At 49.7% G+C, this 13,652-nt stretch overlaps 1 protein-coding gene across 1 annotated transcript in view; it reads left to right on the top strand.

Annotated features, from left to right (window-relative positions):
* ADAM12 (ADAM metallopeptidase domain 12) overlaps nucleotides 1-13,652 on the top strand; it is a 390,586-nt gene that overhangs the window by 220,735 nt on the left and 156,199 nt on the right. Inside the window, exon 6 of the mRNA XM_072130819.1 lies at nucleotides 10,905-11,088. Within this exon, the coding sequence (XP_071986920.1) occupies nucleotides 10,905-11,088 (184 nt within the window). The remainder of the gene's footprint in view (nucleotides 1-10,904; nucleotides 11,089-13,652) is intronic.

Below are 13,652 nucleotides of genomic sequence, written 5' to 3' on the forward strand. Positions count from 1 at the left end.
TTAGAATGCCCAGCATACAGTGCAGCGATCATTAGAATGTCCAGCATACAGTGCAGCGATCAGTAGAATGTCCAGCATACAGTGCAGCGATCAGTAGAATGCCCAGCATACAGTGCAGCGATCATTAGAATGTCCAGCATACAGTGCAGCAATCATTAGAATGCCCAGCATACAGTGCAGCGATCATTAGAATGTCCAGCATACAGTGCAGCGATCATTAGACTGCCCAGCATACAGTGCAGCGATCATTAGACTGCCCAGCATACAGTGCAGCGATCATTAGAATGTCCAGCATACAGTGCAGCGATCAGTAGAATGCCCAGCATACAGTGCAGCGATCAGTAGAATGCCCAGCATACAGTGCAGCGATCATTAGAATGTCCAGCATACAGTGCAGCGATCAGTAGAATGCCCAGCATACAGTGCAGCGATCATTAGAATGTCCAGCATACAGTGCAGCAATCATTAGAATGCCCAGCATACAGTGCAGCGATCATTAGAATGCCCAGCATACAGTGCAGCGATCATTAGAATGTCCAGCATACAGTGCAGCGATCAGTAGAATGTCCAGCATACAGTGCAGCGATCAGTAGAATGCCCAGCATACAGTGCAGCGATCATTAGAATGTCCAGCATACAGTGCAGCAATCATTAGAATGCCCAGCATACAGTGCAGCGATCATTAGAATGTCCAGCATACAGTGCAGCGATCATTAGACTGCCCAGCATACAGTGCAGCGATCATTAGACTGCCCAGCATACAGTGCAGCGATCATTAGAATGTCCAGCATACAGTGCAGCGATCATTAGACTGCCCAGCATACAGTGCAGCGATCATTAGACTGCCCAGCATACAGTGCAGCGATCATTAGACTGCCCAGCATACAGTGCAGCGATCATTAGAATACCCAGCATACAGTGCAGCGATCAGTAGAATGCCCAGCATACAGTGCAGCGATCATTAGAATGTCCAGCATACAGTGCAGCGATCAGTAGAATGTCCAGCATACAGTGCAGCGATCAGTAGAATGTCCAGCATACAGTGCAGCGATCAGTAGAATGTCCAGCATACAGTGCAGCGATCAGTAGAATGCCCAGCATACAGTGCAGCGATCATTAGAATGCCCAGCATACAGTGCAGCGATCAGTAGAATGCCCAGCATACAGTGCAGCAATCAGTAGAATGCCCAGCATACAGTGCAGCGATCAGTAGAATGTCCAGCATACAGTGCAGCGATCAGTAGAATGCCCAGCATACAGTGCAGCGATCATTAGAATGCCCAGCATACAGTGCAGCGATCATTAGAATGCCCAGCATACAGTGCAGCGATCATTAGAATGTCCAGCATACAGTGCAGCGATCAGTAGAATGCCCAGCATACAGTGCAGCGATCAGTAGAATGCCCAGCATACAGTGCAGCGATCAGTAGAATGTCCAGCATACAGTGCAGCGATCAGTAGAATGCCCAGCATACAGTGCAGCGATCAGTAGAATGCCCAGCATACAGTGCAGCGATCAGTAGAATGTCCAGCATACAGTGCAGCGATCAGTAGAATGTCCAGCATACAGTGCAGCGATCATTAGAATGCCCAGCATACAGTGCAGCGATCATTAGAATGCCCAGCATACAGTGCAGCGATCAGTAGACTGCCCAGCATACAGTGCAGCGATCAGTAGAATGCCCAGCATACAGTGCAGCGATCAGTAGAATGTCCAGCATACAGTGCAGCGATCATTAGAATGCCCAGCATACAGTGCAGCGATCATTAGAATGCCCAGCATACAGTGCAGCGATCAGTAGACTGCCCAGCATACAGTGCAGCGATCAGTAGAATGCCCAGCATACAGTGCAGCGATCAGTAGAATGCCCAGCATACAGTGCAGCGATCAGTAGAATGCCCAGCATACAGTGCAGCGATCAGTAGAATGCCCAGCATACAGTGCAGCGATCAGTAGAATGCCCAGCATACAGTGCAGCGATCATTAGAATGTCCAGCATACAGTGCAGCGATCATTAGAATGTCCAGCATACAGTGCAGCGATCAGTAGAATCCTCAACATACAGTGCAGCGATCAGTAGAATCCTCAACATACAGTGCAGCGATCAGTAGAATGCCCAGCATACAGTGCAGCGATCAGTAGAATGCCCAGCATACAGTGCAGCGATCAGTAGAATGCCCAGCATACAGTGCAGCGATCAGTAGAATGCCCAGCATACAGTGCAGCGATCAGTAGAAAGTTAGGGCCGAAGTGGACAGGAGGCGGAGCCGGTAACGGAGGCCCGTCATGATGAGGGGGACCGGAGCGACAGAGTTAAAGGGGCGGGGCTTAGGCCCGCGCCGAAGATCTCGCGGGAGCCGCAGTCTCCCGGGCTTAAAAGGAGGCTGGGACGGCCCCTTCTTCCTCTTGCCACGACGCCAGGGATTTGAACGGATCAGCGCGTCGGCAGAGGAAGAAGGTAATGTCCCACATCCAGGACATCATGCGGGCGGCAGCAGCTGAGCACGGCCAGGATTGGCTGCGTGCGCAGCTGCAAGCCGCCTTAACCCCCTCTTCCCCGGCATCTTCTCTGCCTTCACGGCCGGCGCGACGGGCTCGCCCCCCGGAGCGCTTTAGGCCTGACTCCTCTCCCGCCAGCGTTCCCACCGCCAGCGGTACCGCAAGGCCCACCACCCGCCAGATCACCGGCGCGCGTGGGACACGTGCGCCCCCGACACCGGCGGCCAAGAGGGTTCGCCCTCCGTCTGCTGGGGCCAGGGGGACTTCCATGTCCCAGCGCAGATCCCCGTCCCGGGCCCAGCGGACCTCCCCACCACCGCAGAGATCCAGGAGATCCGCTGCCTCCAGGCAGAGCCCCCCGTCGCCCCGTGTGTCAGCTCCTGCAGAGCGGGGGAGGGATAGAGCATCCCGCACACCCTCCCTCTCACCGCCCGCCACGCCACAGGCCAGCGTGACCAGCAGACCCCAGAACCACGTGGTGGCAGCGGTGGTTCATACCCCGCTGCGCTCTTCTCCAGCACCCGTGATGTCACCAAGAAACCCCCCACCAGCACGGCAGGCCTCTCCGGCCTGTTCTATCGTCGCTCCACCGGACGAATTGGAAGAGTTCCTGGACGCCAGCGAGGCCCTTCCGCTGCCTCGGGGGCAGCCGACTCCCGCAGGACCAGGCCCAACGGCTGTTCTACCCCCGGCGGGGCAGCCTGGTGAGTACCACACAGCCCCTTCCTCCTATCCCCCCATCCCCCTTCCCCCACCCCCTCAAATGTATTCCTTTAATGCCAATGTTCCACAATCAGGGGCCCCGTGTTCTCTCCCCCCCTGGGTAGCACATTTATGGTCAGGCTTCCAGGAGTTAATGGGGAGGGCATTAAACGCGGGTAGCCCAACACCCGTTTGGTCACCTCAGATAGTACCTGCTCCAGCTCCGGTTGTGCAGACGGCAGAAACACCGCTGCACGCCGAGTGGCGCCCGGATGACGGCCCGCGGAGCGAAATATACGTTTGCTTTGAGGGCCCGCTAGGTTACCATTTACGCCAGGAAGTCAAAGAAAAAATTTGGAAGGATGAGTACGTGGAAATTTTTTCACTACTTCCTTTAGACAAATTTAATCTAGATAAACCACGTCCAGAAGAGTATAAAAAGGAAGATGAGATAAAACGTAGATACCAATTAATTCCCAGAACCTTTAATAACTGGTTCCAAGCATTTGCCATCCTAGCCAGTGTGATAGGTGAAAAAGCCCCTCAGCATTGCTCCGCTTTATTTTCTTACATGGATGCCATTGGGGAGGCGCATCGACTTTACGGAGGAATATCCTGGTTGCGCTATGACGAACAGTTCAGACAGAGAAAGGCGATGCGCCCCTCCATGCGCTGGGATCACAGGGACATTAGTCTATGGATGAGACTAATGGTAGCGGCTAGGATAGGTCCTCAGCCCTTTCGTGCCAGCTCCTCCTATTCACCGGTTACCCAGGCGACAGCTGTTGTCCCAGCGGGCGCTGGGAAATCAGGCACTTGCTGGCAGTTCAATGACGGCAGCTGTCGCTTCGGTAACACATGTAGGTTTAAGCACGAGTGCTCCCATTGCGGTGGAGCGCACTCGGCAGCAAGATGTTTCAGAAAGTCTCGAGGCCGTGCCTCCGATCCTTCTAGAAAAGGGGAGGACGCCGGTCCTAGCAAGCCAGATGCAGCCGTACCTAAGTAAGTATCCAGATCGGGAGGGAGCAAAATTTTTGTTAGAAGGCTTTAGTGTAGGTTTCAAAATTCCCTCAACTTCTAAACGAGTAACTTTGAGCACAAAAAATTTAAAGTCAGCTAGGGAACATCCACAAGTAGTTCACGAAAAATTGTTCAAAGAGGTAGCGTTGGGCCGCATGGCAGGTCCTTTCAAATCAATACCGTTAAGTAATCTTATAGTCTCACCGTTGGGGGTAGTCCCTAAAAAGGAACCCAATAAATTCCGCCTAATTCACCACCTATCTCAACCCCCGGGGCTGTCAGTGAATGACGGGATAACGGATGAACTATGTTCAGTATCTTACGTGTCATTCGATAAGGCGATTGACCTAGTAAGACTAATGGGCCCTGGAGCCCTGTTGGCTAAGACGGATATTGAAGCAGCCTTTCGTCTGCTCCCGGTTCATCCTGAGTCTTTTCATTTGCTAGGCTGTTACTGGGATGGGGCCTATTTTGTAGATCAATGTCTCCCCATGGGTTGCGCGCTGTCATGCTCCTACTTTGAACAATTCAGCACTTTCTTGGAATGGGTGGTGAAGATGGAATCGGGCATCGATTCCATTATTCACTACCTGGATGACTTCTTATGCATAGGCCCCCCAAATTCGCATGTGTGCTCAGTATTACTGAGCACTGTTCAGAGGGTAGCAAATCTTTTCGGGGTTCCGCTAGCACCCGATAAAACAGAAGGCCCGGCAACAACCATGCGCTTTCTGGGCATTGAGATCGACTCTGTCGCAATGGAATGTCGCTTGCCACAGGATAAGCTGCAGGACTTGCGCGAGTCGATTGAGACGGCCCGGGTAGCGCGTAAGCTGCGATTACGTCAACTGCAGTCGCTTCTGGGGAAGCTGGCCTTTGCCACCAGGATCATACCCATGGGTAGGATATTTAGTCGCAGGCTAGCATTAGCTACGGTGGGAGTTCGTGCTCCTCTTCACTTTATCAGACTATCAGCGGCGCATAGAGCAGATTTGGCCGTATGGTCATCATTTCTGGCTAAGTTTAATGGCAAGTCGGTTTGGCTTCAGGAATGGACATCCAACGAAGAGGTGGAATTTTACACCGATGCGTCTGGTGGTCTTGGTTTTGGGGCTTATCTGAGGGGCGCTTGGGTGGCAGAGGCTTGGCCTACGGAGTGGAGAGATGCAGGTGTCATCAGGAACGCTACATTAACGGGATTATTCACATTAGTGGTCGCCCTGACGGTTTGGGGTTCCAGATTGGCTAACAGGCGTTTAAAAGTATACACACCCAACGAGACAATGGCTCAGGCCTTAACATCATTAACAGCTTCATCCCCGCAGGTTGTCAATATTCTTAGACATCTGGTACTGCTATGTCTGTCAAACAATATATGGTTGAGTGCTAGACATGTCCCGAGCGAGCCTAATGCTACAGCATTTGCTTTATCTCATTTACAGTGGGAGTTGTTCCGGTCCCTGGCCCCGCATGCGGATCCTGTCCCGACCTACGTTCCACTTCATGTTTGGGATATCCCGTTCAGGTGGCATTGTCCTTTATAAAACAGTCCCTAGCTCCCTGTACATGGAGGTCTTACAATGTGACAAGGCTAGCTTGGGAACAGTGGTGCGAGGGGTTAGGTGTTAGCCCCTATCAAAACAATCTGGTAGTAGTTTTAGTGGGTTTCCTAGGTCACCGCCTTGAGATGTCGGTGTCCCCGTCAATCTTGCGGAGAGAAATAGCAGCTCTTGCATTTTATTTTAAACTGTTTTCAGGCCAAGATTTTACAAAACATTTCTTGATCAAACAGGCAATAAAAGGTTACACCCGCAGTTTCCAACAGACCCCCCGTATCCGTCGTCCAGTCTCCTTTGCATTGCTGCTGAAATTAACGGCATCTCTTCCTATGGCTTGCAGAGATGCCTATGAAGTAGCTCTATTTAAAGCAGCATTCGCCCTAGCCTTTTTCGGGGCGTTTAGGATTGGCGAATTGCTGAATTCCAGCAAAACCAAACCCGATGGTCTTCCGTACAGTGCCGTATGCCTGACGGATAGTAAGATAGAATGTTTCTTGGCCAGATCAAAAACGGATCAATCGGGAAAGGGATCCACAATAGTGTTAAATAGTTTGCCGGATTCGCCGGTCTGCCCGGTAGCAATGGTGTCTCAGTTTTTGAAATCACGGCCCAAGGGGTTTATTCCTTTATTAATCCACAAAGATGGGTTACCTTTAACTAAATACCAGTTTGTAGTCATGTTTAGGAAGCTACTGGCAAATCTGCATTTAGACCCGCGGGAATTTGCTTCGCACTCTTTTCGTATTGGAGCCGCCACAGAGGCAGCTCGTTGGGGTCTTCCGGATGAGGTGATTAAGCAAATCGGTCGGTGGGAGTCAAAGCGCTTTAAGATCTATGTGCGCCCCAATTTAGTAGTGTAAGTTACTACCGGACCGATATCCCCCTCCCCCCCCCTCCCCCCCCCTCCCCTCCCCCTCCCAACCTTCTCACCACCCCTACCTCCCCCCCCCCCACCCCTTCCGGCTCTTTCGGGGATAGAAATGCAACAACGTTCCTGTTTTGTTTTTTAGCTCCGTCCAAGTGCCTGGTATGGATTGTAGGCCACTCTTTTGTTGTCTGGGGCGCACGCAGAGCGGATGTCCGTCCACAGGGTCGCAGGTTGGGCTTACCCAGAAGTGAAGCGGAGGTCCACTGGTTAGGAACTCGGGGAATATTGTGGAGTGCTCTCCTCCCTCAGCTACATTACTATGCTCGGCTGGATAGGGAACCTAATGTCCTTTGTTTACATTTGGGAGGTAATGATTTAGGTTCGCGTACTTCTCAGTCGCTGATTAGAGATATTAAATATGACACCATGCGCCTGCTGTCTCTGTTCCCAGGAATCATACTCATTTGGTCTGATATCCTTCCCCGACTCAAATGGCGCAACGCCAGGTCGGTGTATAGGCTGAACCGCGCCCGGGCAAAAGTTAACAAAGCGGTGTCTAAGTTCATTACCCGACAAGGGGGGATCGTAGTACGTCACGACGACTTAGAGAATACCGATCCACAATTTCGTCGTGCCGACGGGGTTCATCTGAATGATATGGGCATTGATTTGTGGGCTTTGGGGATCCGGGAAGGTATAGAGAGAGGTTTTCAGGTATGGCGGAGCGCACAGCAGTAAAGGGGTTTACTACTGCTCGCGTATGGCGGGGTCTATGAGGGCCAGTGGGGTGAAGCACTATACAGGTGGAAGTGGTTTGGTAACAACGAGCGTTTGGTCACACCAGGTGGGTGGACCTGGGAGGAGGAAATTGAGTGTCCGCGACACTTTTGTCACCCCACAAGCCGGAGCGGTGCGGCGTGGGGAATATTGCGCACACTCTCTTCTCTCTGGCCCTCATAGACCTTCTTTCTGCAGGTTCTTTCATGTATAGTTTATAAATGTTATTTTGTAACATGTTATTTATGTTAATATATTTAATTCCCTTTTTTGTATGTTGTTAATAAAGAGGCTGCTGTGGCCGCCATATTCCAACTTTTAAAGGTGTTTTTCCGGATATTTCTTGATAAGATAAAGGTACACAGGGTTGTAAGGGGTGTGTGTCATAGGTACGGAGCACATCGGGAGTCCCTACATCATGCCCAGCATACAGTGCAGCGATCAGTAGAATCCTCAACATACAGTGTATAGAACATCAGAATGCTCTGTCTGGTATACTGATGAGCAATGGGATCTATAGTCCGAGGCCCCTCTCCTAAATGAGAGAACTCCCATTTTATAAATGTTGTGTGGTGCCCTGTTACCATGATATGTGCTGTATAATAACTACAATACACTTTCTTATGTAATGGGTTTACATTAGGACGCTCTGTAGTTTAGAGTGATCACTAGAATGCTCCGGTATAGTGTATTTAGTATAGTGTTATGATAATAACTTGTGTATGGTGGACAGATGACTAGAACGGGGTCTTTAAGGGCCAGTGATTACTAGAATGATGTCCTTCAGGCCCAGTGATGACTGGAAGTCACTTAGTGATGTAGATATAATAGAGTGCTCTCAGTAGAGTGCTCTCCGCATGACATGCAGTCACCTGTGGGCTTTCTTTGGGATGTCTGTCATTACACACATCAGTGCCAATTCCCTTTGGTTGTCTAAACATTTTTTTTTCCTCGACAGCCTTTTTATCTTAAGTCTTGGCATTCGTTACAATCTTGGCCCCGTTTTCCTTAATAGAATATGACAGTACAATTTCCCGCATAATCCACTTTTCTAAAGCAAAAGTGTAAACTAAACAGACCTTAAAATTGTCTCTCCAACAGGCCGGCTCCATTAAGGTGAGGACTGGAGCTGAGCAATGCAATTAACCAATTTCTGCTCCGAGCTCGCTAAATGTGTTGATTTTTCCCTCTAAACTTCATTATACAATTATTTAACAAACAGTGACCTCAATATGCAATAAATAACACAGCGTTTGCCCACGGTGACGGTTTAATCACTGTAATTATCCAAAATTGGCATTAAAGCGCTACCTTAGAAAATGGCTCCAAGTAGAATGTTTTTTTGTAACCTTTTTTAATCCCTTCTTTACATTTTATAAAAACATTCTCCGTTTTCAAATGTTCAGTAGCGCTGCTATCCACACTCCGTAATATATAAGGAATATCACCCACCTGCAGAGTAGATTACGACCTTATTCTTGTACAGTCAGTGGACAGGTCCCTACGGCTCCTCCATGGAGTTTAGGAATGAGCCATTGGCTTGGAATTTGCAGAATTGGAGACACATGGAGGCAAAAAACAAGGAACAAATTAAGTAAATAAAAAAAAATTCCCCATTGGCTATGAACCACCTAAACAGTGCTTAAAGAGGATCTTTTACCTCCTTCATGGACCTCAACTCTTTTGGGCAGATTTACTTACGCGGTCCTGTCGCGATCCAGCGGCGCGTTCTGGGCGGAGGATTCGGGTCTTCCGGCGATTCACTAAGGTTGCGCGCCTGATGTCCACTAGGTGTCGCTGCTGCGCTGAAGTCCGTTGGAGTTCACTGAAGTTCACTGTCCATTGCTGGGTGCAGGTAAGCACTTTTAAAAAAAATATGACGGTTTTTCCGAATCCGTTGGATTTTCTTGCGGACACCCCCTCCACCCATTTCCGCTGCGTGCATGCCGGCGCCGATGCGCCACAATCCGATCGCTTGCGCAAAAATCCCAGGACAATTCAGGGAAAATCGGTACAAATTGGAAATATTCGGGTAGCACGACGGAAAAATGTGATTCGGGGCCCTTAGTAAATGACCCCCTTTGTGTACTTTAATGGCCATTGTTTCACCAATTCTGGTGTAGGTGGACTTTTCCTTCCCGAGTTCAGTATTTACAGCTCTGTCACATCAGACGGGTAGAGTCACGAACCAAGAGCACACATATGAGGAAAGTATAACTTCCATACTTACAGGGGACCTTTATTATCCAGTATGCTAATCTCTGCTGTCAGCTGGGTGCTCTGAGACTGTAGAAGACAAGACAGCCGGGCACCAATCGGGAGCTGGGGAATCTGACAACGGCTGCTCGTGATTGGTGGGCACTAGATGGAAATGTCGACTTCGACTAGAAAGACCTTTTAATGAATTGAAAGACTTGGGGTTGATGGAGGGGGCACATTTTGATGAACTGAAGAATGTATATATAATAAAGCATCAAGGAGATGACCCCCAAATTATGTCAAAATAGGACACTTTCCAACCCCATAAACCCCATGATATAAAAGAAGCAATTCTCATCTAACCACCATTTACAATATAAATTATAGAGATTATTTATAGTTCGAGTAGTAAAACTAAGGAAAACCCGACCTAAGAAGGTGGTAATAACAGAAACTATGGTAGAATTTCAAAAAACGGCAAGAGGGCCTTGTTATGGCGACGAGAACAATCCATAATCGGATCATTGGCAAAATATCCTTCTCCACAATATAACAAAAAAGTGATTTTTTCAGATTTTGGCAGGCAGTCCCCGGGTAGGGTCCATAGGTTTTTTCTTAAGTTGAATTTGTATGTAAGTTGAAACTGTATATGTTATAATTGTAAATCCAGACTAAAAGAAATTTTTTCCCCGGTGACAATTGGAGTTTCAAAATTTTTTGCTGTAATGGGACCAAGAATTATCAATAAATCTTCATTACAGACACCTTACAGCTGATCATTATAGTCTGGGGACTATAGTAACATCCAGAGAGGTCACAAGGGGCAGAGGGGGCCGTCTGTAACTAGGGGTCATCTGTAAGTCGGGAGTCCTTAAGTAGGGGACCGCCTGTACCATATTTACAGCCCAGAAGGATTTGGGTTCTTCTTGTAGTTTCAGACAAAAATATACATAGAGCAGTTAGAAGAACTTCTAATATTTTTAACTTTACTCTTTTTGGTTGTTCCCGTTTTGCAGTTCAGTTGACAGTCAGCTTATTTTTTTTGGGGGGGGCTGCATATTAAAAGTATAAATAAAGTAGTATGTAAATTAGTTGCGTTCCTGACATAAACAAAGAAGTAAATCCAACTCGGGTAAAATATCCTTCTAGGCCTGTAAACTGTTGAATTGTAGCTCCTTGTGACATTATCCGGGCTTGTATCCATGCAGATCCTGAACTCCTCCTCATATATGAATATTCCCTCCATTCTGCGGTAACCACATTGTTTGTGTATTTCCAGGGGATTAATTACACTTGAAAAGCAAGCATATGTCCTGGAGCCACAGGCTAATTCTACAAGCAACCACCTCTTCTACAAAGCCGAACATCTCAAGCTGGCTCCTGGATCCTGCAGCCAACATTTCAACCTCTCAGGCGTTTCTCTAAATGACACTTTGCGATACTCTGAAGATTATTTACAACGGGTAAGCATTGCTCAGTGGGTATGTCACATATAAATGTCTTATGGTGGATACAATTATTAAGTGTGCACACGGCTGGAGAACAGTCCTGTCCTCCTGGGTCAGTGAAGGATGGGAAGTAAAGAGCATTTAGGAAGGAGGAGGCAACGGGGCACATTAACTGACCCGTCCAAGTCGCGATCTCCGATCCAAGTAGATCGCGTGCCCGATATCCTGCATGTGCTTCTTCCCCGCTCAGGTCCCCGGAGTTCACCTTCTTCTTCCTGGTGCATGTAAGTGCATTGTCCGTGTATAATGCGCTGTGCAGGGAGTGACTAAGATCCTGCACCCGATATCCTGCATGTGTCGCTTCCCCGCTCAGGTCCCTGGAGTTCACCTTCTTTTTCCTGGTGCATGTAAGTGCATTGTCCGTGTATAGTGCGCTGTGCGGGGAGTCGCTAAGATCCTGCGCCCGATATCCTGCATGTGTCACTTCCCCGCTCAGGTCCCTAGAGTTCACCTTCTTCTTCCTGGTGCATGTAAGTGCATTGTCCGTGTATAATGCGCTGTGCGGGGAGTCACTAAGATCCTGCACCCGATATCCTGCATGTGTCACTTCCCCGCTCAGGTCCCCGGAGTTCACCTTCTTCTTCCTGGTGCATGTAAGTGCATTGTCCGTGTATAATGTGCTGTGCGGGGAGTCACTAAGATCGCGCGCCCGATATCCTGCATGTGTCACTTCCCCGCTCAGGTCCCCGGAGTTCACCTTCTTCTTCCTGGTGCATGTAAGTGCATTGTCCGTGTATAATGTGCTGTGCGGGGAGTCACTAAGATCCTGCCCCTGATATCCTGCATGTGTCACTTCCCCGCTCAGGTCCCTGGAGTTCACCTTCTTTTTCCTGGTGCATGTAAGTGCATTGTCCGTGTATAGTGCGCTGTGCGGGGAGTCGCTAAGATCCTGCGCCCGATATCCTGCATGTGTCACTTCCCCGCTCAGGTCCCTAGAGTTCACCTTCTTCTTCCTGGTGCATGTAAGTGCATTGTCCGTGTATAATGCGCTGTGCAGGGAGTCACTAAGATCGTGCGCCTGATATCCTGCATGTGTCACTTCCCCGCTCAGGTCCCTGGAGTTCACCTTCTTCTTCCTGGTGCATGTAAGTGCATTGTCCGTGTATAATGCGCTGTGCGGGGAGTCACTAAGATCGTGCATCCAATATCCTGCATGTGCTTCTTCCCCGCTCAGGTCCCCGGAGTTCACCTTCTTCTTCCTGGTGCATGTAAGTGCATTGTCCGTGTATAATGCGCTGTGCGGGTAGTCACTAAGATCGTGCGCCCGATATCCTGCATGTGTCACTTCCCCGCTCAGGTCCCCGGAGTTCACCTTCTTCTTCCTGGTGCATGTAAGTGCATTGTCCGTGTATAATGCGCTGTGCGGGGAGTCACTAAGATTGTGCGCCCAATATCCTGCATGTGTCACTTCCCCGCTCAGGTCCCCGGAGTTCACCTTCCTCTTCCTGGTGCATGTAAGTGCATTGTCCGTGTATAATGCGCTGTGCGGGGAGTCACTAAGATCCTGCACCCGATATCCTGCATGTGTCGCTTCCCCGCTCAGGTCCCCGGAGTTCACCTTCTTCTTCCTGGTGCATGTAAGTGCATTGTCCGTGTATAATGCGCTGTGCGGGGAGTCACTAAGATCCTGCACCCGATATCCTGCATGTGTCGCTTCCCCGCTCAGGTCCCCGGAGTTCACCTTCTTCTTCCTGGTGCATGTAAGTGCATTGTCCGTGTATAATGCGCTGTGCGGGGAGTCACTAAGATCCTGCACCCGATATCCTGCATGTGTCACTTCCCCGCTCAGGTCCCCGGAGTTCACCTTCTTCTTCCTGGTGCATGTAAGTGCATTGTCCGTGTATAATGCGCTGTGTGGGGAGTCACTAAGATCGTGCGTCTGATATCCTGCATGTGTCGCTTCCCCGCTCAGGTCCCCGGAGTTCACCTTCTTCTTCCTGGTGCATGTAAGTGCATTGTCCGTGTATAAGGCGCTGTGCGGGGAGTCACTAAGATCCTGCTTCCGATATCCTGCATGTGTCGCTTCCCCGCTCAGGTCCCCGGAGTTCACCTTCTTCTTCCTGGTGCATGTAAGTGCATTGTCTGTGTATAATGCGCTGTGCAGCGAGTCACTAAGATCCTGCCCCCGATATCCTGCATGTGTCGCTTCCCCGCTCAGGTCCCTGGAGTTCACCTTCTTCTTCCCGGTACATGTAAGTGCATTGTCCGTGTATAATGCGCTGTGTGGGGAGTCACTAAGATCGTGCGACCGATATCCTGCATGTGTCGCTTCCCCGCTCAGGTCCCCGGAGTTCACCTTCTTCTTCCTGGTGCATGTAAGTGTATTGTCCGTGTATAATGCGCTGTGTGGGGAGTCACTAAGATCGTGCGACCGATATCCTGCATGTGTCGCTTCCCCGCTCAGGTCCCCGGAGTTCACCTTCTTCTTCCTGGTGCATGTAAGTGCATTGTCCATGTATAATGCACTGTGCGGGGAGTCACTAAGATCGTGCGCCCGATATCCTGCATGTGTCGCTTCC

The sequence above is a fragment of the Engystomops pustulosus genome, chromosome 11, assembly GCF_040894005.1.
Source record: "Engystomops pustulosus chromosome 11, aEngPut4.maternal, whole genome shotgun sequence".
In the NCBI taxonomy this organism is placed as follows: domain Eukaryota; kingdom Metazoa; phylum Chordata; class Amphibia; order Anura; family Leptodactylidae; genus Engystomops; species Engystomops pustulosus.